At 60.0% G+C, this 24,519-nt stretch overlaps 1 protein-coding gene across 14 annotated transcripts in view; it reads left to right on the top strand.

Annotated features, from left to right (window-relative positions):
- The first annotated feature begins 922 nt into the window (after window positions 1–922).
- The window catches only part of UNC13A (unc-13 homolog A), a 37,340-nt gene continuing 13,743 nt past the window's right edge, over window positions 923–24,519 (top strand). For 6 of the 14 annotated variants that reach the window (XM_085562619.1, XM_085562615.1, XM_085562611.1 and 3 more), the window contains exons 1-28: window positions 4,013–4,058; window positions 5,704–5,733; window positions 6,064–6,163; window positions 6,377–6,494; window positions 6,656–6,779; window positions 6,952–7,025; window positions 7,105–7,159; window positions 7,876–7,911; window positions 8,442–8,652; window positions 9,094–9,219; window positions 10,587–11,207; window positions 12,782–12,875; window positions 13,846–13,892; window positions 14,972–15,050; window positions 16,587–16,658; window positions 16,963–17,182; window positions 17,715–17,942; window positions 18,125–18,266; window positions 18,641–18,810; window positions 19,249–19,364; window positions 19,468–19,631; window positions 20,365–20,527; window positions 22,594–22,662; window positions 22,774–22,863; window positions 23,014–23,148; window positions 23,417–23,550; window positions 23,979–24,064; window positions 24,294–24,420. In XM_085562619.1, coding sequence (XP_085418745.1) covers window positions 4,028–4,058; window positions 5,704–5,733; window positions 6,064–6,163; window positions 6,377–6,494; window positions 6,656–6,779; window positions 6,952–7,025; window positions 7,105–7,159; window positions 7,876–7,911; window positions 8,442–8,652; window positions 9,094–9,219; window positions 10,587–11,207; window positions 12,782–12,875; window positions 13,846–13,892; window positions 14,972–15,050; window positions 16,587–16,658; window positions 16,963–17,182; window positions 17,715–17,942; window positions 18,125–18,266; window positions 18,641–18,810; window positions 19,249–19,364; window positions 19,468–19,631; window positions 20,365–20,527; window positions 22,594–22,662; window positions 22,774–22,863; window positions 23,014–23,148; window positions 23,417–23,550; window positions 23,979–24,064; window positions 24,294–24,420 — 3,662 coding nt within the window. In that variant the 5' untranslated portion in view covers window positions 4,013–4,027. Of the gene's footprint in view, window positions 1,048–4,012; window positions 4,059–5,703; window positions 5,734–6,063; window positions 6,164–6,376; window positions 6,495–6,655; window positions 6,780–6,951; window positions 7,026–7,104; window positions 7,160–7,875; window positions 7,912–8,441; window positions 8,653–9,093; window positions 9,220–10,586; window positions 11,208–12,781; window positions 12,876–13,845; window positions 13,893–14,971; window positions 15,051–16,586; window positions 16,659–16,962; window positions 17,183–17,714; window positions 17,943–18,124; window positions 18,267–18,640; window positions 18,811–19,248; window positions 19,365–19,467; window positions 19,632–20,364; window positions 20,528–22,593; window positions 22,663–22,773; window positions 22,864–23,013; window positions 23,149–23,416; window positions 23,551–23,978; window positions 24,065–24,293; window positions 24,421–24,519 lie in introns of those variants that run through there. The other 8 variants (XM_085562620.1, XM_085562617.1, XM_085562610.1 and 5 more) reach the window with 5 other exon arrangements.

Here is a 24,519-nt window from a genome sequence, read left to right as displayed (position 1 = left end):
GGTACGGCTGTGCCGGTGCGCGGCGGTACGGGGGTGACGTGCCGTGCCGTGCCGCTGTGCCGGTGCGCCGTGCCGCTGTACTGTACCGTACCGTGCCGTGCCGTGCCGTGTCGTACCGTACCGTACCATACTGTACCATACCGTAACATACCATGCTGTACCGTACTGTACCGTACTGTACTGTGCCATACCGTGCCGTACCGTACCATACCGTACTGTACCATACTGTACTGTACCATACTGTGCCATACCGTGCCGTACCATACCATACCGTGCCATGCCGTACCGTACTGCACCGTGCCGCACAGTACCGTACCGTACCGTGCCGTACCGTGCCGTACCGTGCCGTACCGTACCGTGCCGTACCGTACCGTACCGTGCCGTGCCGTACCGTACCGTACCGTGCCGTGCCGTGCCGTGCCGTACTGTGCCGTACCGTACCGTACCGTGCCGTGCCGTGCCGTACTGTGCCGTACCGTACCGTACCGTGCCGTGCCGTACCGTGCCGTGCCGTGCCGTACCGTACCGTACCGTACCGTGCCGTGCCGTACCGTACCGTACCGTACCGTGCCGTGCCGTACCGTGCCGTACCGTGCCGTGCCGTGCCCCCCCGTGCCGTGCCGTACCGTACCGTGCCGTACCGTGCCGTGCCGTGCCGTGCCGTGCCGTGCCGTACCGTGCCGTGCCGTGCCGTATCGTACCGTACCGTGCCGTACCGTACCGTGCCGTGCCGTACCGTGCCGTGCCGTGTCCCCCCGTGCCGTGCCGTGCCGTACCGTGCCGTACCGTACCGTGCCGTGCCCCCCGTGCCCCCCGTGCCCCAGAGCCGCCGCGGCCCCGCGCCGGGCGGGGCTCGGGGGCGGCGCCGCGCGGGCGGGGGCGGCGGTGACGTCAGGCGCTGTCCGCGGTGCTGAGGGAAGATGGCGGCGCGCTAGAGCCGGGCGGCGGCCAGGGCCCCCCGCGCCCCCGCGCCCCCGCGCCCCCGCGCCCCCGCGGCCCCGGCCTCCGGCACCCGCACCGGCGCCATGTCGCTGCTCTGCGTCGGAGGTACCGGGGCACGGGGCACGGGCCGGGCGGGGGGCGCGTCGCGCAGCCCGTGTGCGCGGGGCGGGGCGGGGGCAGCGCGGGGCTGAGGGGACGTGGGCAGGAGGGCGGCGGTGGGGGGGGTCGTGGGAACGGCTCCATTCACGAGCGGCCGGCGCGCGGATTTATGAATGAACCGGGGGGGGCGCACGCGGCGCGGGAGCCGGCGCGGGGTGGGGGAGGGGCGCGGGGTGGGCGCGCCCGCCCGCGCCGGGATCCCCCGGAGCCCCCCGGGATCCCCCGGAGCCCCCCGGGATCCCCCCGAGCGCTGCTCCTGACCCCGAAAACCCCCGGGAGGGACGGGGCTCCCTCCGCGCCTCCTCCCGCCCCATGGGCACGGGACTCCCCCGAACCCTCCCGGGCTCCCCCCGCGGCTCCCCTCCCGCCGTGGGAAGGGGGCTCCCCGCGGAACGACCCCCGGGCTTCCCTCATAACGCCCCAGCGCCGTGGGGCGGGAGCTGCCCCATAGCTTCGCACTGCCGGGGAGGGAGGGGGCTCCCCTGTAAACGCCCCCGGGCTCCCTCCGTGTCCCTGCCCCGCCGTGGGGAGGGGGCCTCTCCCAGCCTCTCCAGCTTGCCGCCCCCTCGAAGCCCCCTTCTTCCCGTCCTGCCCCCTTCACGTCTCTTCCCACACCCCCCTCAAGCTCAGACCTCCATGTGCTCAGCCCCCAGACACCCCTGCCCGTACACCCCGTGCCACCATCGCATATACCCCATATACCCCCATACCCAACCCCCCAGGACCCCACCCCTCACGCCTATCCTCAGGCATCCCCATCTGCAGATACAGCCCTCTGCATTCCCAAACACCCCCTCATCACAAACACCAAGACCCCACATCGATCCCCAACCCCCCAGTTACACCCTGAAGCACCCTGACCCCTAAAATCCCTCCAGTTCCAAAATCATCAATCCCTATCTATGTATCTCTACATTCTCACTCCCCCGAACAGACCCCATGCACCCCAAATCCCACACTCTCCCCACTTCCCTCTGTGAACCCCTAAATACTCCCCTCAAACTACAGCCTGAGCCCCAGCCCCACCTCCTGCAGCCCCCTGTGCCCCTGCAGGTGTTGTCTGCCCTGGCATGGGGGTGCTGGTGGGAGTCGGGGCAGCTGGGGGGGTCAGGGTAGGAGCCTGGGGGTCTGGTGTGGTGTGTGCCCAGTTAGGGGATCTGGTGCTGGTCAGCCCATACTGGGATGAGCTGATGGGAGTGCACAGGTAGGAAATCCCTGCATCCAGCAGACTGAGCCCTGCCCAGCTCGGTGCCCAAATGAGTCCTGCAGGCTTGGCCTCAGCCTCACTGGTCAGTCTGGATTGCTCAGTAATGGGAGGACAGAAGTCGGTGGGGGGCCCCTTTACCCCCTTCTCAAGGCCCTTTGACATCCTGATGGGGACAGGGTAGCACTTGTATGTCTCGGAGTCATAGGATGGAGGTGGCAGGGTGACAGCTGGGACAAGGTGGGGCATACAGTGTCTGGGATTTCCCCATCCCAGGCGAAATCTGGAGGAAAAGGGGGCTCTCCTTGTGCTGCATGAGTTGGTCAGGATGGGGGCTGTGCCCCCTCCACTGCCTGACATGTCCTTGTCCTTGAGGTTGTCACAGGCCCCTCTCTGGTGGCAGTGCCACAGCCAGTGTGCCCCTGTCTGCCCCCGAGCCAGCCCCAGATTTCGGTACTCTCCCCTGGCAGCGTGCTTCTTTATTGCCACTCAAAGGATTGTCACATGTGGTGACACCCTCGGTGGCGCTGGGGGTGGCTGCTGAGGAACAGCTCCGAGTGGGTTGGGGCTTCCCCCGGTGCCCTGTCACCCCTCGCTGGTCACGCTTCTCATGCTATTTTTGGGGGTCCCGGGGGTGGGGGTGCCACCCCAAAGCCTCCCCCAGGCTTTCCCTGCCCCTCCTGGGGGGCTTTGTGCCAGGGGGTGTCCCTGTGTGACAGGCACTGGAGTGACCTGGGAGTGTGGGGTGAGCGGGGACAGGAGGGGGTGTCTGCAGTGGCGGGAGGCAGACGGACAGATGGACAGGCGGGCGGATGGGCATCTGGAGAGACAGATGGAGAGACGGAGGGACAGATGGATGAAGGGGATGGGAGACATGATCACGGAGGCTGAGGGGTGGGTGGGTGGACTGGCAGAGGGAGAGGAAGGACAGAGGGGTGGGTGGATGGATGGAAGGATGGATGGAGGGTTGGACAGAGGGTTGGATGAAGGACAGAGGGATGGACAGATAGATGTATGGGGGATAGACACAGGGATGGGTGTGTGGAGACACCAGTGAGTGGACAGATAGTGGGGTGGACAGGCAGAGGCACGGGTGGGTGAACAGAGAGGGGAGTGCACAGAGAGACAGGTAAATGGATGGACACAGGAGATGGACAAATGCAGGGTGGTGGGGTGAATGGGTGGACTCAGGCAAGTGGATGGATAGACAGAAGGATGGGTGAATGGAGAGACAGGAAAATGGACAGAGGGGTGGGTGGATGGATAGAGGGGTGGGAGAATGGATGGGTGGACGGCTGGAGGGATGGGTGGGCGGCTGGAGGGATGGGTGGGCGGAGAGAAGGGTAAATGGACAGACAGCTGGATGGATGTACAGAGGGATGTGTGGACAGGCAGAGGGATGGACAGACAGACAGGCCTGTTGGGGCATGCCAACAGCCCAGCCCAGTTTTCATACCATTCCCAGTCCAATCTCTGCCAGCTGCCTACTGCCTCAATTTCCCCAACTGGTCAACATCTGAGAGGAGCCAGATCACCCCAGCCTGGGAAGATCCATGAGTGTCACACTGTTCTTGGCTCCTTGCCTGGGGCCTCAGGTTGAATTTAGCCCCAGGATGGCACCCCAGGTCTTGCCACCCCTGTGCCAGCTTTGGGGACCCTTTGATGGTTGTGAGGGCATCACATCCCGCAGATGGTGACAGCAGGACTTCTCCCTGGCAGGAGATGACAGCCAGGAAAGCCACGTGTTCCCTGGGTAATTGTTTGTTCCTGTCAGCTCGGGTATTTTTGGAGCTTTTCCTTCCTCTGCTCTCCCATTCCTTTTTGGAAGCAGCAGCTGGTGAAGAGTAGTGGGTGCCCCTGGGCCCGGGGGAAGGGGGATCCCTGTCAGCCACAGGCAGGTTCTGGCTCCAAATGCTCTATTAGAATAGAATAATATCCATTTATAATATGTATAATATAATGTATAAATACATTATATTTAATTTACATAATTATTACACACAGCGGTGCCAGCCATCCCCAGCCAGCCCCTAGGCTCCCAACCTGGTGTCACTCGAGGATCTTTGGGATCCCGGAGCCTTGTGCCAACCCCCCAAGTGTGAATTCCCCATCTCTAGTGAAGCTGCAGCTCCCGCAGCCCTGTGATTCCCTGGGAACATGGCTGCCAGTGACGTGGGTGGTGACCTTCCTTCGGGTAAAAAGCCACCCAACGTGTCACCCTTTCAGTGACAGGGCAGGCAGCCGAGTCAAAGGGTCCCCGGCTGTTTTGCGAGGCGATGATTTCCCCTGCCTCAGTTTCCCCGGGGTTTCTGGTTGCCTCCTCCCAGCCCTGCGAGGCACGTGGCGCTGGCGGCAGCCTCGCGTCCCCTCCGGCGCTGGTGGCGGGTGATAAGCGGCTGGCGAGTGGCACGTCTCCGAAATCAAATTACCTTGGATGTCGCCAGGGCTATTTTCATCCCTGCTCGGTCACGTTGGTCCTGCACCCGCTGGCACCCGCGTCATTTAAGCGTTCTCCGGGTGCTGTGTCATTCCCTCCCCGCCTGGTCCCCTCCCGACAGCCCCGAGGACACCCCCGGCCCCGCCGCCGCCCCGGCACGGGCAGCGTCGGTACCTGGCTGTGCTCGGCTCCGTTTGCCCCCGCCACTGCAGCCGAAAGCTGGGGACCGACCCCCACCCAGCGGGGTAAAGCTGGGGGCTGTCAGCCAGAACTGGGGCAGCTTTCCCATGGAGCTGAGCAGGATCAGAGGGCTCCCTGCACCCCGCAATGGGCAGGGTGGGAGCCAGCCCCACTGTGCCCCCATGGGGGAGACAGGGCTGCGATGCAATGGGGGTGTTTTGGGGCTGTATAGGACTTTGGGGGGGAGTCTCCTCCACCCCTGGGGCTGTTTTGGGTCAGGGAGGGTTACAAGCCACTGACCCACCCTGCGGTTTTCCTGCGGTTTGGGTTTCCTCTTCCAGTGGTTTGGGAGAGCCTTAACCCTGGTCCTGGTGGGCTGGTACCACCTGGATGGGACTCAAGTGGGGAACAGCATCCCCCAGACCACAGATTTTCCTCTGGATATGGATGCTAACATCATCTGTTTCTCCAAATAAATCCCCAATCAAAAGGGGGGGCAACAGAGGAAGGCTGGTTATTTGGGGTTGCAAGCTGTCCCAGAGTAGCAGGTTTTTTGGGGGAGCATTTTCTCTTCATTGATGCCCACCTCCAACTCATATCTGATCCCTCACTCTCACTTGGCATGGGGGATCCTCCCAGCACTTTTCCCACCTGGCAGCTGTGGGGAGCATGGGGGTCAACCAGGACTGGGGTCCTCCAACCCCCTTGACACCCTGGTGGGGATCCCCAGCCTTTCCCCAGGGTCTCATCCTGATTTTCTTCCCTCCCTTTGTCCCTGCAGTTAAAAAGGCCAAGTATGATGGGCCCCAAGGTAAGTGAGACCCCACCTGCCTGCCCACCTGAGGGGAGAGGGTGGGGGGCTCTTGGGCTGGTTGGGTGTGGCAGAATCAGAGGAAGGGCTGGGGAAGAGGTTGGAGGGGACCCTTAGCTCTGGAGGCAGCATTTGGCAAGTTGGGGACACACACACACAAATGGGGGTGCCCTGGACAGAGCAGGGGGCTCACATCCTGCTAGCCCTGGCAGATGTAGGATCCCTCCTGGGACTGGGGTGCTGAGGGAAGTGTGCGTGGGGGTGGCAGGGGGTGGTGTCAGGGAGTAGGGACACACTGAGGGTCATTTCACCCTCTGCTTGTTCCCACAGAGAAGTTTAACACCTACGTGACCCTGAAGGTGCAAAATGTCAAGAGCACGACCATTGCAGTGCGGGGCAACTTGCCCTCCTGGGAGCAGGACTTCATGTTGTGAGTGTCCAGGGGTCCCCTAAGTTCCCCCATCCCTGCTCCCCCCCATAAATAACACGGGGAGTGCCCCACTGCCCTGACCCCAGATCTGAGGGACTCATCTGAGTCCTGGGCCCGAGGGGACCGGTGGAAGATGGGGTGATCCCAGGAGGCTGCTGAGATCTGAGGGGGGTTAACTTCATGGCAGTAACCTGATACCTTTCCTGTCCCCAGTGAGATCAATCGGCTGGACTTGGGTCTGACTGTGGAGGTGTGGAACAAGGGGCTCATCTGGGACACCATGGTGGGCACGGTGTGGATCCCCCTCCGGACCATCAGGCAGTCCAATGAGGTAGGGAGGCAGGCACAGGCTGAACCCCAAGGGACATGTGTTGTCCTTTGGGCCAGGCCGGGCCTTCCCCATCCTGCCTGGGGCCACACCCTGTGTGCTGGGGTTGTGGGGAAGCTAAAGGGAGGTCTGGGAGCTCTCCTCACCCCATTTTTACCTGGCAGGAGGGCCCTGGGGAATGGCTCACACTCGACTCCCAGGTCATCATGACTGACAATGAGATTTCAGGCACCAAGGATCCGACTTTCCACCGCATCCTCCTTGACACGCGCTTTGAGCTGCCGCTGGGTGGGTGCCCCATCCCTGGCCCCCAGGCCCAGGCTGTGTCTTTCCTTGCCCTCAGCCCCAGGGCTGCTCATGTGCTTTGGAGCTGAGGCTGAGGGTCTGATCCTGTGGCCCCAAAAGCTTGAGGGCTGTTTTGGGGAGGTCTGTGCACCAGCTGGGGTCTTTGCCCTCACAGATATTCCTGAGGAGGAAGCCAGGTACTGGGCCAAGAAACTGGAGCAGCTCAACGCGATGCGGGACCAGGATGATGTGAGTGCTGCCAGGCCTGGGGTGAGGGGGCAGGGGCAGTGCTGCCAGCAGGAGACCTCACCAGCCCCTCTCTCCCCAGTATGCCTTCCAGGAGGAGCAGGAAAAGCCTCTGCCTGTGCATGGCTCACAGTGCTGTAAGTGCTGCCCTGTCCCTGCCCCGCTGTGGCACCCCCACACCCTCTTTTCTCCCCACTCCCACACTGAGGAATTTTAAGGGGTGGGCTCCACATCTGCTTTGGGGCATTGTACTCCAACCCAAGTGGGGTTCAACTTCACCCCATACCTGGTCTCCATCCCCTTTCCTGTTGTCCTTCCTGTGTTTGCCAGTGTTTCTCTGCTGTCTCCCAGCTCCACAGTGGCTGAGCCTTCCTGTGGGTGGAAGGTAGCAGGGCATAGGAGCTATGGGGCTGATGAGGATAGTTCCTCTGGGACAAGGGGTAGCAGGCTGGTGTTGAGGGCTGTTGGATGGGGGCCCTGCAGAGGCATTTGGGATGGCAGCTCAGTTTGTCCCAGCACATACCTCAATCCCCTTCTGTAACCACCCCAGGGGCATGCATCATTCAGTGCCTCTGTGCCCAACCCCAGGTCCTGTCCCCTGCCAGTGCCACCATGCCTGGCCATAGCATTGTCCCCAGCCTGGGTCAGTGGCACCATGCCCATCCCAGGCACTGTCTCCAGTCCAGCTTGGTGTCTTCATGTTCAGGCCCAGGCAGTGTCCCAGTGCCGGTGTGCCCCATCCTGGAGGCTGTCTCCAGGGCAGTGTCCCCAACCCAGTGTGCCCTCTGGGGAGATGCTGGTTCCTCCCAGCCAGCTGCTTCCATCTTTATTGTCTTTGCCCCTTTCTTTGTAGGCAACTGGAATTATTTTGGCTGGGGAGAACAGCAGAGTAAGTATCCTGTCCACTCCTCTCTTCCCAGCCTGGGGGTCCCCAGCACAGCCCTCTTTGCCTGGCCCAGGGCTCAGAGGACCTAGAATTTGGATCTAGCCTGTGGCCTTGTGCCATGACTCTCTACTGGGTGAGGGCAGTGTCACCAAGTGCCCTGTCCTGGGCAGGGCTGTCCCATGGGCTGGTGGGGTCGTGGCACTATTGGGCTTTGTGCCCTTGGGGTGTCCTAGTGGCAATGAGCAGCTCGGGCTTTGCCTCTGTGGTGGAACATTGGTGGGACAGAGGGAGGGTCCCTGCCCCCATCCTCTCCCCCCTTCTGTATGTTCCAAATCCCCCTTCCACCTTCCCCTCATCCCCCCAAACCCTTCCTGTGCTGATAACATGTCAGCTCGCCCCTCATCCTGCCCTGGGCCCACCTCCCCAGCATGGTCCCACAGCGGTGGGGACACAGTGGTGGCACTAAAGAGCCTGTGCAGGGTCTGGGGCAGATTTGGGCCATCCTCTGCCCCACTCACTGTGGCCCCTTGCAGACGATGACCCCGACAGTACCGTGGATGACCGGGACAGTGACTACCGCAGCGAGACCAGCAACAGCATCCCCCCACCCTACTACACCACGTCCCAGCCCAACGCCTCTGTGCACCAGTACCCCATGAGGCACCAGCAGCAGAGCTCCCGCGACTCCTACACTGACTCCATGCAGAGCTACGAGATGGACTACTCGGACCAGGCTCCCATCAGGTAGAGTGGCCACAGCCAGCTCACCCTGGGCCCGTCTCTCTCAACCTCCCCCGCAGGTGACAGAAGCCAGCAGGTCCCCAGGGTGACGCCAGGGATGGCATTCCCAGTGCGGTGGGTGACAGGGAAGGATGAGGTGAGGAAGAGTGGGGTGGTGCTGGCCTCATCCAAGCCTTTCCTTCTCACTGGGAAGTTTTCAAACTCTTTTGGGTCACTGCCCTCCTCTGTCCTCACTGGGTTTGGGATCCCCCACCCTTGGCTGTCCCTGCTGGGAGCTGGGCAGTGGAGTGTGGGGTGGCTGGGGACACAGACGTGCCAGAGCTCAGCCCAAAGTGCCAGCCCCATCCAGGTGGACAGAGCCTCCCTGCCAGTGTCCCCGTGGCAGCAGGGGGTGGCGGGTGGTGGTGGGACCTCGCTGACCATGTTCCTCTCCTCCCCTGGCAGACGCTATGGTAGCGTAGACTCTGCCGCAAACGGACGCAGCGACGCTGAGTCCGGTTCTGAGTCGAGCAGGCGGACCAGCCGCCAGCCTTCCCTTGAGAGCAGGCGGTCCCTAGACCTATCGGATAGGTGGGTCGCTACCTGTGCCGTGTGCCGTGTGCCGTCGCAGAGTGCTGTGGTCGGTCCTTGCAGCCATGGTGAGGCCAACACCAGTCCTGGCAAGGGCGGCCTTGTGCCACCCTCCCCGTCCCGAATCGGCCTTGCGCAGGGACAGCTTTGGGATGCTCCAGGTGTCCCCCCAGCCCCTCTTGCTGCTGCACACCAGGTCATGGGGTGACATCCCAGCATCCTGGTCCCATTTGCTGGCACTGCGACTGTCTGGCAGCACTGCTGCCTGTTCCCTGTCAGGTCAGCGGGTGTGGCACCGGGCCCTTGGGGACTCAAATGCCACCCCCTGTTGCTGGTCAACTGCTAGGGTGTGCCTGTCTGGGCAAAAGCTTCATGCAGTGATTTGGGATCTTGTGATGTGCCAAGAGCACCTCTCTCATTTCTGGCCAGGATCAGGATAGGGAGGTGTGGGGCTTCCAGGCGTGAGCTGTCTCCTGCATCCCTGTGCCCCCAAGTGCTCCTTCCCAAAGCACCTGGATGATACCAGTACCCCTTCCAGCTGCGACCACCCTGAGCCATCCCCCAGCACCCTCTTCCCTGTGGTATTCCCTGGCTTTCCACGGCCTGGCTCAGCCACCGTGGGCTCTGCCCAGCCCAACCCCTCACCTTTGTCCCCTCACACACCCCCTGAGCCCTGGCTGCCAGTGCTGGAGACGTGGTGTCGGCCTCTTCCTCGGCATGTCCCTGTCCTGTCTGCATGTCTGCTTCTGTCAGCCTGTCCCCACGGAGCTGTGGGGCTGCCCTGTCCCTGGCAGCCTCCTGGGGCACAGGGCCCCTGTGGGCCTCCCAGTGCAGGCAGCTGTGAGAGGAGGGGGCTGGAAGGGCCTGGGGGGCAGATGGGGTGGGGGAAGGAGTCTGGCCTGGCAGCAAGAGCAGAGGGGACCCCCTGAGTAGGCATGGTGTCAAGAGGATTGAGGGGGTTGCAGGGGCGTCCTGGGGTGGGGTTCCTGGGAGGGCTGCGTGGAGCACTGGTGACAGATCTGTGTGTCAGGGCAGGACAGGTTGTCTGGCAGCAGCAGGAGGCAGGATCTGGCTGGGGGTGCTGCTGCCCCCACCCCTGGCTGGGCTGAGCCTAGGGGACAGACGCTGTCAGCCCCATCCCCGCTCTCAGCCCAGGCACAGGCACGGAGCTCAGAGTGCCCCTGCCTGGGGGGCTGGTTCCAGCCGATGGAGTTTCCTGGTTCTGTGCCTTTGGCTCCCAGGACGAGGAGCCCAATGCTCCCGATGGGAGCTGCACATCCTCCCGCCCCTGGTGCAGGGCCCCGGGGCTCTGCCTGGGGTGCCACGGACCCACGGGAGCCCTGTCCTTGTGTCCCCTCGCCCCTCAGCCCCACAGGGAGCAGCCGCTACGCCTCGTCGGCCGAGCTGAGCCAGGGCAGCTCCCAGCTGAGCGAGGACTTCGAGAACGAGAGCCTGAGGGACTCGGAGCTGGACGAGAGGGACGGGGACTCCTACCACTCCTGCCACAGCTCCGTCAGCTACCGCAAGGACTCGCCGCGCTGGGAGGAGGAGGATGATGATGATCTCTACCTGGAGGAGGAGGAGGAAGAGTTCATTGAGGACTACAGTGAGACTGAGGAAGGCTACCCCAAGGAAGAGGAGTTGGAAGAGGAGGAGGAGGAGGAACTGCGGGAGCAGGACACCTATGAACCCCCTGAGCATGAAGCATACCCACCACCACAGAAACCCCTGCCACAGCAGCAGCAGCAGCAGCAGCAGGTTCTGCAGCAGCAGCAGCAGCAGCAACCCCAGCTGGTCCCACAGCAAAAGCCTCAGCAGCAGGAAAGGAAGGAGGAGAGGAAAGAGGAGAGGAAAGAGGAAAGGAAGGAAGAGAAGGACATCTCTGCTCCCCAGGAAGCCCCTGAGGCCCTCCAGGCCCAGCAGGCAGAAGAAGAAGTTCCCATGCAAGAGGCAGCCCTGGAGACTGAGTCCCCAAAACCAGCTGAGAGGTAGGAGGGGAAGCTGACCTGTGGTGTCCTTGGCATGGCACTGTGCCTGGAGGCACTGAGGAGATGGCTCAGGGATGGTGCTGGTGCTTGGCACAGGACCAGGGACCTTCTGTTGTGTCTGGAACTTTTCCAGGTGCCTGAGCCATCGAGGTGGGGGAAGCCCACCTTGTGGCACCCAGGCAAGAGCCAGCACCCTGGGCACGCTGCCCGGGCCCAGCCACCCCTGTGCTAAGTGTGGCTCAAGGTGTTCAAGAATCTGCTGAGGCTGCAGGGCTGCAGGTTTAGAACCTGGCACAAACACGGGGCTGGGGGAATGGGATCTCAGGGCTATGAGTCCTCTCCTCTGGCACAGGCTCTTGGCACCCCTCTCCCTAGGCCTGGTAAAAGCTCATCCATAGCCTCCTGTGCAGTACAAGTGAATTAATTAGTAGTCAGCTTCCTGGTGCAGCATGTGAATAATTCATGTCTTGGGGACAGAATATTCAAATATCATTATTGACCATTTCCATTTTCAGTGAGTGACACTCCTCTGTGCAGGGGTGAACTACTGTGATGGGCTTTCTCAGCCTTTTATTTAGTTTAAATTACACACCAGGAATTTGGAATCTCTAATTTAAACCAATGTGTAATAAGCTGTTTTTAAAAAAACTGGATATTTACCCCAAGACCTGGCAGGAAACTGAAGGCCTCAGGTCATGTCTGCCTGCAGTGCTCACTGGACAGGGGGTTTAGGGGTCCTGTGCTAGGTTATGGGGACTGTGGATTAGTGCTGGGCACTATGGATTGTGCTGAGAACCCCAGATTGTGTTGAGACCCCCAGAAATAGTGCTGAGGAACTCAAATTAGCACTGATGACCCCAATTAACTTTTGGGACCCCAGAGTAGCAGTGGGGACTGTGGATTAGTGCTGAGAACCACAGGTTAATGCTGAAGATCCCAGGTTAGTATGGACAGAGCCTCCCAGGTCTCAGCAGTTTCATCTCCTGAGCACCCCATGGCCTCTTCCCAGAGTGGTTCTGGGTTCCTCTCTCCAGTGCTGCATCACACCAGGTTCTCCAGGAGACTGGTATGTTTGGAGGATTTCTTTTCTTTTCCTCCACATCTTGATTTTGTAGGAGAGGAGAAAAAGCCCCACAGTACTCAGCACATCCAGGCAGACACTTTTCCCTGGGCTTGGAACCACTGGGGTGTTGGGTGCTCTTTATCCAGGAAGCTGTGGTGGGAAGTGGCCAGAGAACATTGTGCTGTGGAGATGGGGGGCAAAAGATGTTTTAATTCACATGCTTGTGTCACCAGCTGTCCCTGTGTGTCACTTGGGTGCCCAGAGCAGGGTCTCTTGAAGGTGGGGAAGCTTCTGGCTTCTCCCTAGAAGAAGGATTGTGGCTGCCCTTTGCAGTGAGTCCTGCTGCTTTTTCAGTCCTTCTTTTTACCAAGAGGCAGTTTTGCCATGGCCACGCTGTCTCAAGGCACATCAGGAACCCCAGGTGGCAGCCTCAGACCTGCTGGGGGTGTGAGGCTGCTCTGCCCTCCCTGGTGCTGTGCTGGGAGGTGACAGGGGATGTGTGTGCTTGCAGGGAGCCGGCAGAAGAGGAGGTGCAGGACCCCAAAGCACGAGCCAAGGCCAACTGGCTGAGAGCCTTCAACAAGGTCTGCATGCAGCTGCAGGAGGTGAGGACCCCCTGGCCACTGCCACAGCTCAGGACTGAGGTCAAGGCCCCTTTCCACATCTGGGCAGCTTCCAGGGACATCCACGGACTTGGTGGTGCCAACAGTGGTGCCCACAACCCCATTCCCACCGAGGGGGACGCCCCAGAGGGGCCGGGAGTGCTGAGGATCCCCCGTGTGTGCTGCATGCGTGTGCTGGTGCAAGACCCTCTCCCTCTCCCCTCTGTTGAGTTGACAATATTTTGTTTTGTTTTTAGACTCCATCCTCCATCTTTTCTTTTTGTTTTGGCTCTGGATTCGCTCCCTGGGGACTCGATCCCCCTCCCCACCGCTTCTCTTTTCAGTTGTCCACCACCATGGCCCTTGCACCCGCGTCTCCCCTTCCTGCAGGGAAGGGGTGTAGCCTGCCTGCAGGTAAGCATGTCCACCTGGAACCTCCCAGCCATGTGTGTGCCTTCCCTGTGTGTGTGTATGCTCAGGGATTGCCCATGAAGGAAGGGTAATGGTCTCTCTCTGCCCTTCTCCTCCAAAATAATCCCCTGCCTGCAGGGGTAGGTGGCACTGCTGGATGATCCCTGCACACACACTCTCTTCTATGTGCTCTGGCTTTTCCCTGCTCTTATTTCCAACTGCTGTGGGGTCCCTGAGGACCTGCTGAGCCTTTGTGATGCTTCTTCACTCCCCCAAGCCCTGAATTTTCACACAATGTAGCCATGTCCTCTGCACTGCCAGCCTCATCCCCTTTGCTGAAGCCCACCCACTTGCTCATCCAGGTCAGCCTCCTAAAGAGATTTATTCCCAGTGCTGGCTCTTTACTGGGAAGAACCCCCTTGGTTTTGGAGCACACTTTTTTCTGCCCACCCTGCTCATCCTTCCATGCTCCCCCAGTGCTGTGGGCATTCACTGCCCTGGGGGGGGCTGTTCCCATGCTGTTGGCTCTTGCTGTGCCCTGACCCTGTTCCTTGTTTTCCAGGCCCGCGGGGAAGGTGATGGAGAAAAATCCCTGTGGTTCAAAGGCGGGTGAGTACAAGGGGAAGCTGAGTACACTCTGCCCCCCGGGATCTCAGCCCCACTCCTCATTAGGATGTGATTAATGAGCTCAGCATTAATGGGCTTGTGTGGGGAAGGGTTGCCAAGCTGTGAGCATGCAGGGAGGCCAGTCTTTTGGAGCTGAATGTTGGGGCTGGTCAGCACTTTTGGAGCAGCCAGCAGACATGACATTGCTCTGTGACCCCAAGAGCTGCTGCTGAAGGGGAGAGTGAGGAGGTGAGTTGAGATGGGGATGAGGAGGGGCGGCAACTCCTGCTTCCCTCATGGAGTGGTGTCATGGGGAATCCTGAGCCTCTCACCTGGACGGGCTGGAGGCCTCAGTCCTGTCTTGCCCTCACAGACAGCCCTGCCGTGGACCTGGGCAGAATGTGGTAGGTTGCCTAAGAACCCCCAGGTCACTCCAGGGATTTCTTTCCGACAGGGTTTTGAAGTTCCATTCCTGCCTTGGGTTCTCTTGCAGCAAAAGTTGAGGCTCACCTGCTCAGTGCTCCCCTTTGGGGTTCCAGAGGGAACCCTAGCTCTCCAGCCTCACACTGCAAAGACAAAGCTGACTAAGCCAAATGGGCACGTTTTCCCCCGAGTTTCACCGTTAAGCTTCATGTGGGGAAAAATCACTGTTTTTGCCAAAATCCCATTCTCCTTAGTTTTTAGTCCAGTGATCCCTACCCTGGCTGGGGTGGTGGTGGGGATGGAAATCCCATGGGTGGGTCCCTGGCCACACAGGGGTTGCTTTGCAGTCATATTCACCAAGTCCTAGATATTGAGAAGAATTCCTTTCCTATCACAGTGGTGAAGCTCTGGCACAGGTTGTTCAGAGCAGCTGTGGCTGCCCCTGGATCGCTGGAAGTATCCAAGGCCAGGTTGGCAATCTGATCTAGTGGAAGGTGTCCCTGCCCTTAGCAGGGTACAGAATGCGATGAGCTTCAAGGTTCCTTCCAATCCAAAGCATTCCATGGTTCTCTGAGGTGCTGAGTGACCATGGGGCAACAACAGGGGGCCCCTTCCTGCCTCAGTTTCCCCTTGCCCTCTGACTCTCCTCTCTCTTGCAGGCCTGGTGGTGGGCTGATCATTATAGACAGCATGCCGGACATTCGCAAGCGAAAACCCATCCCCCTAGTTAGCGATTTGGTGAGGTTCCTCCCAAGGCACCCCCCCACAGCTGCCAGCTTTGCTCCTGCTGCGCCCCACCGGACTGCGCCGCCCGTGCCCCGCTCCCCAGCTGCCTCTAACATGGCTTGTGTTCTCTGTTTTCTTTCCTGTGGCCTGGCTGGGCCTTCCCTGCGGCAGGGGGGCGGCTGTAAGGTTTCTGCGCTGCATTAACAGCATGCCCGACATTAAGCCTGGACGCAAATCTCTCCCTCTAGTCAGCGATCTGGTGAGCGCGGTGCAAGGGGTTAAAGAGACAGCGCCCTTGGGGCTGCCGGCCAGCCCTGGTGCCCCCAGCCCTGCCAAAGAGGGCCGGGGGGGTCCCACACTGCCTGGGGGGCTCCGGCCCTCCTTGCAGTGGGGAGCTGGGCTCTCCCTTCCCCAAGGGTGCTTCTCTTTAACGGAGCTCTGGTCCCTACCCCAAGCATCAGCCTGAGGTTGCCCAGGGCCATATTTGGTTTCCCATTTTTTTAGTGGTGCTGTATCCCTGGTCCCTTCCTGTCCCAGCTGCCATGCCAAGCTGTCCACAGCCATGGAGCTTGGACCACACTGGTGTTGGACAGACAGACCCCCGTAGCAGGGGAGGGCTGGCAGTGGCTTTTCCAAGTTGCCCAGACCCTGTGCTCCTGTCCCCACTGCCCCAGTGTATGGGGCTGGAGACCCCCGATGTATGGGCCCCCCATGATGGCATCCCCTCCAGTCCCTAGGCTCTTGCACAGGGTCACTGCTGGTCCCCTCTTGCTCCTGATGACAAGAGACAGCGATTTTGGAAACAAGACACCCTTGTCCCCCAGAATTAGGTGCCCTTCCCCCTCTCTTTACACCTTGTCAGCTCCACTGTGTGCCTCCCTGGGGTGCCACCTTCCTGTTCCCAACCTGCTTCTCCCCATCCCCCCACCCCCTTGCTGTCCCCAACTTGGTGCCCCCACCCCAGCCCTCTTGGGCAGCTGCTGATGCTTCTGCACTGTGCTGTGTTGGTGTTTTGGGGGTGGGGGGTGATGGGGTGGGCAATGTTCGGGGTTTGGGGGTCTGCTGCCTTTCCCTGCTGGGATTTGCAGGCTGTAACCAGTGCTGTGGCTTGGGGACACAGTGCCCCCACCACAGACTGCTCAGTGCTGGATGAGGGGGTATTTCCCCAATTCCCACTGGTTCTGGCAGGGAAGGGGCTTTCCTGGGAAATGTTTGCACTAATGCCTTTTTATTCCCCCCTCGCTGGCCCTGGTTGCCCACAGGCCATGGTAAGTGCCCCCCACCCCGTCTCCCCAGGGGTCTCAGACACATGGCGAGAGGCTCTGCCCCACTGGGGCTGAACTGGGAGTGTTATAGGCACTGGTTCCAGTCCCACTGCACAGCAGTGCTGGCAGCAATGGGGGCTGCACTGTCCCCACTGCTCACATGCAGCCAGGACCCTTCCCTGTCTGGGATCAGGGTCTGTCCTGGGTGTTTCACAGCCACTGGGGGTGTAGGAAGAAGCTCTCATGTTCTGCTGGATCTGGGAACTCACTTTCTTTTCCACAGTCCCTGGTCCAGTCCAGGAAAGCGGGAATCACATCTGCGCTGGCCTCGAGCACCTTGAACAATGAGGAGCTGGTAGGTGCTGGGATGGGCTGGGTTGGGGATGGCTGGGAGGAGGAAACTGAGTCTCAGGGGCCAGGCCAGCAACAGAGGTGCAGAGTCTGTGCCCCACCAGCATCCTCTGGTGATGTCTGAGCATCTGAGATGCTCATGGCAGCACCTGAGGATAGAATCGTGGGATCATTAGGGTTGGAAAGGACTTAGGAGATCATCAAGTCCAACTGTCAACCCAGCACCACCACCAATAAATCAATGTCCTCAAGTACATCCTCTGCCCTGCTTCAGAGTTTCTCCCGGTCTCTCCCCTGTCCCTGCACAGAAAAACCATGTTTACAAGAAGACCCTGCAAGCCTTAGTGTACCCCATCTCCTGCACAACGCCCCACAACTTTGAGGTGTGGACCGCCACCACCCCCACCTACTGCTACGAGTGTGAGGGGCTGCTGTGGGGCATTGCCCGCCAGGGCATGCGCTGTGCCGAGTGCGGCGTCAAGTGCCATGAGAAGTGCCAGGACCTGCTCAACGCTGACTGCCTGCAGAGTAAGGACGTGGGGCCCTCAGCCTTGTCCCTTCCCACCTTGCAGAGGGAGGAGGGAGCAGCCCCAGAGAGCTCCGCTCCTGACCTGGGCATGGGAAGAGTGGTGGGCAGAGCAGACTCATCCTGGGCAGGGGATAGATCCCTCCAGCTTTGAATTAATTCATGCATGGAATTGTAGAACCATTGAAATTGTTAAGGCTGGAAAGGACCTTTAAGATTATCAGGTCCAACCAACAACTCAGCACCCTTAGCAGTCACCACTAAACAATGTCCTCAAGTGCCACAGCCACTTGTTTTTTGCACACATCCAGGGGTGACACCATCACTGCCTGGGCAGCCTGACCCAGGGCTGGACAACACTTTTGGGGAAGAAGTTTCCCCTGATACCCAACATAAACCTTCCCTGGTGCAACTTGAGGCCATTTCCTCCTGTCCCTGTCCCCAAGCCCACCATGCCAAGCTGTGCAGCTCTTGTCTCTGTCCTGGGTACCACCAGCCCCCCAGCCCATCTCACCCATGCCTGTCCTCTCCCAGGAGCAGCAGAGAAGAGCTCCAAGCATGGAGCAGAGGACCGGACCCAGAACATCATCATGGTGCTCAAGGACCGCATGAAGATCCGGGAGCGCAACAAGCCAGAGATATTTGAGCTGATCCAGGAGGTGTTTGGGGTCAACAAGACCACACACACACAGCAGATGAAGGCAGTCAAGCAGAGTGTCCTGGATGGCACCTCCAAATGGTCAGCCAAGATCAGCATCACGGGTAAGCAGCTTGTCACCTTCAGCACTGGGGACCCTGGGAATGTCCCCAGTGTCCAACCCCTCATTCTGCCAGGCAGCTTCAGCCCCTGGGGGGACACAGGTGCCTGTTTCAGGGATCTTCGTGTGGCTGTGGCACTGACTTCTCTCTCTCTGTTCTCTCTGCTGTGCTGTGCTGTGCTGCAGTGGTCTGTGCCCAGGGCCTGCAAGCAAAGGATAAGACAGGTTCCAGTGACCCCTATGTCACTGTCCAGGTTGGAAAGACCAAAAAAAGGACTAAAACTATCTACGGCAATCTCAACCCGGTCTGGGAGGAGAATTTCCATTTGTAAGTTGACCCCTGGTCTTCCCCATTCACATTCACAACCACAGCCTGGTTGTGCCAGCCTGTGCTGGCTCTTGCCATGTCCCAGTAGGGTGGGGGGAGCCAGCTGGGCCTCATCCTGCCTCCATTGAGGTTCTGGGGTCCCTTAGGATTCTGTTTTATGCCATGAGCATGTGACTCCAGGGGCTGATCCAGGCTGTGCTGGGGCTGCCTGGGTGTGGCACAGAGCCCACTAGGAGGAGGTTGGTGCCCTTGCATCTGCTCTCTTCCCCAGTTTCTGCTTTGTGCTAGTCCCTTTTGTTTAGGGAAGCAGTGATGGGGAGTAGCTGGAAAGGTTTCACTGCTCGTGCTGGAGCTTGCCTTTGTCACCTTCCCAGCGAGTGCCATAACTCCTCTGACCGCATCAAGGTCCGTGTGTGGGACGAGGATGATGACATCAAGTCCCGCGTCAAGCAGCGCTTCAAGAGGGAATCCGATGACTTCCTGGGCCAGACCATCATCGAGGTCCGGACCCTGAGCGGGGAGATGGACGTCTGGTACAACCTCGGTAAGCAGCACAGCCTGGGGCCCTCGCCCTGGGCTCAGGGCTGACACATCCTGACCGTGCTGGGAACCCCTGCCCTGGACTCCAAGGGGAGTGCTGCCAGCCATAGGCTGAAGGCTATTGCAGCAGGGTCTGCTCTTAGAAGCAATTTAATATCAAAAGCCGTCAGGATAAAGTGTTTTCAGGGTCATTTTGAAGACCCTCTACCCGGAAGGTTCTAGAGCACCAGTCGCCTGCAGAAGGGAAACCGAGGCCCAGAAAGGCCATGTCTCTAGTGGCTGGAAATGTGGCCAAATCCCACCTCAGCCTGGCTGCACGTGGTGCTGGTGTCCCCTCAACCCTGGCCCTGTGCGAGAGCATTGTACTTCCCTTTGGGGCTGGCAGTGAGCAGGGTTGCCCCCGGGGAAGCCTCACACCTTGTCCCTCTCCCTGCACCCACAGACAAGCGCACAGACAAGTCTGCAGTGTCGGGAGCCATCCGGCTGCACATCAGCGTGGAGATCAAGGGCGAGGAGAAGGTGGCTCCTTACCACGTTCAGTACACCTGCCTGCATGAGGTGAGCAGCCCAGACAGGCACAGGGGGCACGGCCCCCTCCCCAGCAGTGCCACCCCGCCACCACCTGCCCTGGGGAGCTGACAGGACTCATGTGTACCTCCAGAACCTATTCCACTTTGTGACGGATTTGCAAAACAACGGGGTGGTGAAGATCCCTGACGCCAAGGGGGATGATGCATGGAAGGTGTACTTTGATGAGACAGCACAGGAGATCGTGGATGAGTTTGCCATGCGCTATGGGGTGGAGTCCATCTACCAGGCCATGACGTGAGTCCTCTGCCCCCATCTGGTTCAGAGGGGCTGCACCCAGCCCCCAAGTGGAGGGTTACTGTTCCCATCTGCCTCTCCTGCTGCCATTGGCACTCATCTCCCTGCCATGGGTGCAGACTGGCCCCAAACCTGTGCACCCATCTTTCCCCTTCCCAATGCACTCTGGCACAGCCTCATCTCAGATCCTGTGTCTAGTTTGGGCACCACAAAATCAGAAGGACGCAAAGCTGTTGGAGAGTGTCCCAAGGAGGGACACGGAGCTGGGGAAGGTCTGAGGAGCGGCTGAGGGCACTTGGCTCGTTCAGCTGGAGCACAGGAGATGAGGGGAGGCTCCTCGGGGCTGCAGCTCCTCCCGAGGGGAGGCAGAGGGGCAGGGGCTGAGCTCTGCTCTGGGACAGCTCCTGGAGCCCAGCGAGGGCTGGAGCTGTGCCAGACCTTGGCATGGAGCTCAGGGAAAGGTTCTTCCCCCCGAGGGTGCTGGCACTGCCCAGGCTCCCCAGGGAATGGTCCCGGCCCCGAGGCTGCCAGAGCTGCAGGAGCGTTTGGACAGCGCTCTCAGGGCTGCTCAGGGTGGGGCTGTTGGGGGGTCTGGGCAGGGACAGGGGCTGGGCTGATGATCCCTGGGGGTCCCTTCCAATTTGGGATGCTCTGGGATTCAATGACTTATGCACCCCAAACCCTGCATCCCATCCCATGGCCCTAAACCCTCAGCTGACCCTTCTCTCCGTAGGCATTTTGCCTGCCTCTCCTCCAAGTACATGTGCCCCGGTGTGCCAGCAGTGATGAGCACCCTGCTGGCCAACATCAACGCCTACTATGCCCACACCACCGCCTCCAGCAATGCCAATGCCTCCGACCGCTTTGCCGCCTCCAATTTCGGGGTAAGTCCCATGGTACGTAAACGCTCTTTTCTTTTTCTCTCCTTTCTTTGGGAGGGGGTGGGGGGCTTGAGAAGCAAAACGAGCTGTGCAAAACACCCCGCTCCAACCTGCAGCCAGGCAGCAGTGGGGTCAGCCCCTGCTTGCCCCAAAAATCATCCCACTCCTGTGTTTCAGGAAGGAAAAAGAGCCACCACCTTCCCAGGAGAAGGGCTAAATTTGCTCCCCAAATTATTATGGGAGCCTGAGCAAACTGGGACCCTGTGTGGCAGTGTGCCAGGAGGGGGGGCCACCTTGGTGGCAAAATCAGAAGCGTGTGGCCACGACCTACCCCTGCACTTCCTGGGGGGTCTTGCACAGCCTCGTGTGCTTTGGGGGACCCTGGCCTGCTGCAAACTCAGCCAGTTGTGCCAGCACCACTGGGTGCCAAGTTGGGCGAGTTTGTGGTAGGGCTGGGTGCCCCCTGGGGATGTGGGTGAGGAGGGGCCGAGCCCTCACCTCGGCTGCCCCACCCGTGCCATCCCAGAGGCAGGAAATGGTCGCTCTGGGTGTGCATGGGTCGAGCCGGGGTCAGTGCCCAGCCCCGGGTGCAGCAAGGTGCCGGGTAGCCAGGGACACAGCCAGGGCCGAGCACAGCTCGGGCAGCTTTGGCTCACCTCCACGTGCCTGTTGCAGGGGGTAGCTAGAGCCGAGTGAGCTGTGCCTCCGGATCACGCAAGAGAAGGAAACCAAAAACCCGCCTTTTCTCTAACATGGAGGATTTTAAAAACTTGTCTCTTTCTCTTTTTTTAGAGAGCCTAAGGTTGGGTCTAAAGTGCCCGGCCGTGTCGCTTTAACCCTGAGTACCCGTCGTGTCCCGTGTTAGAGTGCTGCGGCCGCTCCTTGGGTGTTGGGGACGCCCGGCCCAGGGCCCGGCTGGGCCATCCCCGCGAGCGCCGAAGGTTTGCGGTGGCCAGCACAGGCTGTGGGCATGGCCGAGCCAAGGACTCGCTGCCCCTCCCACCCCTGTGCTCTTACCCAGGACTCAGACTCTGCTCCAGAGCCCTGCGGGTCAGCCCTGACCCTGCACAGCCAGGGGGGTGCCCAGGGCTCTCATGGGAGGCCCACATGGCTGTCCAGAGCCTCTCCACCAGCAGGAGCACAAAGGGAAATGCTCCCCAATGACATTTTGGGGCCAATATTGGGAAGAAATTCTTCCCTGTGAGGGAGTGAGGACTGAGGTTGCCCTGAGAGCAGCTGTGGCTGCCTCATCCCTGGAAGTGGTCAAGACTAGATTGGATGGGGCTTGGAGCAACCTGGAATAGTGGAAGGTGTCCTTGCTCATGGCAGGGAGTAGAATAAAGTGGTCCTTAAGGTTACTTCCGAACCAAACCAGTCTGGGATTCTATGATTGCTTTGTCTCTGACCCTTGATCCAGTCCACAACCCAAGATGGGATTTGCATCCTGCCCTGTGCTCTCTGGATGGGAGCTGGGCTGAGCTGAACTACAGCCCCTCAGCCCCAGTGGAGACCCCCTACATGGGGTGTTTCTTGCTCATGTCCCTTGATGCAGCCCAGTGGAGTGAGTGAGGAGTCCATGGAAATGTCCAACTCCTGGGGCCACCCTGAAGATGGGCAACCACTGCATATCCTTTCCCTGCCCTTTTTCTTGAGCTCTTGGAAAGCCCCAATTGAGGGGCTACTGATCCTGCAGCCCCTCTCCCAACTCTTGTCCGAGCCCAGGCTCAGAGGTGTTCCAGTGGGCAGGGCAGACAGATCAGCCTGTCAGCCTTCCAGGAATGACAGGGGACACGTGGTGTCACCTCTCCGTCCTGAACAGCACCTGGCATGGCCACATGTGCCCCAGGAGCTGCTGAGGGCTTTCAGTGAGCCCCAGCCACCAGCAAGGAGATGCTCTTCTCTGCAGGCATGTCCTGCCCATTCAGGGCTCAGAAGGCAGGAAGGCAGGCAGGAAGGCAGGAAGGAAGGAAGGAAGGAAGGAGAGGGCTGAGCTGAGAGCAGAGAGAGACAAGGGCAGGGGGGTGGGGTCGGTGCCTGCCGCCTTTGCCCTGTTCACCTGCCCCCGGGGCGTTTCTCCACAGAAAGATCGCTTTGTCAAGCTCCTGGACCAGCTGCACAACTCCCTGCGCATCGACCTCTCCATGTACCGGGTAAGGTGCCTGCCCTGCCTCAGTGTCCCCACCTGAAGCAGCAGGTGACTGCTCCCTCACCCTCACCTGCCCTTGTGAATTTTGAGGGCAACTCCCCTCTTTCCTTTCCAGAACAACTTCCCTGCCAGCAGCCCCGAACGGCTGCAGGACCTGAAGTCCACAGTGGATTTGCTGACCAGCATCACCTTCTTTCGGATGAAGGTACTGCTGGGCGCCCCACTCACCCTACCCCTCAGGGGATCCGGCTCTCTTTGGCCCTGGTTCTCTGTGGGTTGGGGCTGTGCTGGCCTGTGCTGCTCCTGGGTGGGTGTCTGGGGGTGCTCCAAAAACCATGCTCTCCCTGCACACCAGGTCCAGGAGCTGCAGAGCCCCCCACGAGCCAGCCAGGTGGTGAAGGACTGCGTGAAGGCCTGTCTCAACTCCACCTACGAGTACATCTTCAACAACTGCCACGAGCTCTACAGCCGCGAGTACCAGACAGACCCGGTGTGTGAGGCAGGGGGAATGCTGGGCACTGACCTCCCCATCCCATGCCCTCCTCCTTTTCCTCATACTCCTGCTCCCTCTCCAGAGTGCTCAATGTGCAGAATGATCCCCAGGCCTTGGAGTTGGAGCTGTGGGGTTGAGATCAGGACAGACGAGGGGGTTGCATGGGTCCTCCAGGGTATTCCCTCCTGCTCCCTTGTTAGCCCTAACACAAAGTTGAGCCCTGTACTGGGTGACCAAATTCTTCACTGTCTCCCTGCACCTCCAGACTAAGAAAGGAGAGGTGCCCCCCGAGGAGCAGGGCCCCAGCATCAAAAACCTGGATTTTTGGTCGAAGCTCATCACCCTGATTGTCTCCATTATTGAGGAAGACAAGAACTCCTACACGCCCTGCCTGAACCAGTGAGTAGATGCTGGGGAAAGAAACACTGCTGTGCCCATGTGGAGGCAGTGGGATCTTGAGGCCTTTGGAAGTGATTATCACATCCATTCTGCAGATAGGAAGGCTGAGACTGCTGGGAGGTGTGTGAGGGATGTCTGTCCACATGGAGGGCTGATTCACCCTATGTTCGTAGCCTCAAACTGTGCCAGGGGAGGTTCAGGTTGAACATCAGGAAGAATTCATGGAAAGGATGGCCAGGCATTGGATGGGGCTGCCCAGGGAAGTTTGAAGTCCCTACCCCTGCAGGTGTCCAAGGAAGGCCTGGATCTGGCACTCAGTGCTTTGGGCTGGGTGACAAGGGGGGATCATTCACAGGTTGGACTCAATGACCTTGGAGGCCTTTTCCACCCTAAACGATTCTGTGATTCACACTCTCCCCTCGCCCCAGGTTCCCCCAGGAACTGAACGTGGGGAAGATCAGTGCTGAGGTGATGTGGAACCTCTTTGCTCAGGACATGAAGTATGCGATGGAGGGTGAGTCCCACCTGCCACCCTCTGCCAGAGAGGGAGGACCCAGGCAGGAGCTGTCCTCAGCTCACACCTCCCCTGTTCCTGGGCAAACCCATTTCATCTCCTCATCAACACCATGCGTAGCTTAACCCCCCACAAAAGCACTTCCACCTTTTAACCCTGGAGCTGCCCCTGGGGAGCCACACCCCAGATTTGGGGCTCAGAGTAAGCCCCAGGCCCTTTCCCCGTGCAGAGCACGAGAAGCACCGCCTGTGCAAGAGCGCAGACTACATGAACCTGCACTTCAAGGTGAAGTGGCTGTACAACGAGTACGTCACCGAGCTGCCCTCCTTCAAGAGCCGCGTGCCCGAGTACCCCGCGTGAGTGCAGCCCTGCCGGGGAGGGGGAGTGCTGGGCACTGACCTCCGTGGGGTCTGCTGGCCACCACGAGGGCTGCTGGCCTCACCACGGATGGGTCT

This window comes from Lonchura striata, chromosome 28 (genome assembly GCF_050655825.1).
Source record: "Lonchura striata isolate lonStrDom1 chromosome 28, ASM5065582v1, whole genome shotgun sequence".
In the NCBI taxonomy this organism is placed as follows: Eukaryota; Metazoa; Chordata; class Aves; order Passeriformes; family Estrildidae; genus Lonchura; species Lonchura striata.
Note: the sequence above shows the minus strand (reverse complement) of the source record. Positions and strands in the feature narration are given on the sequence as shown.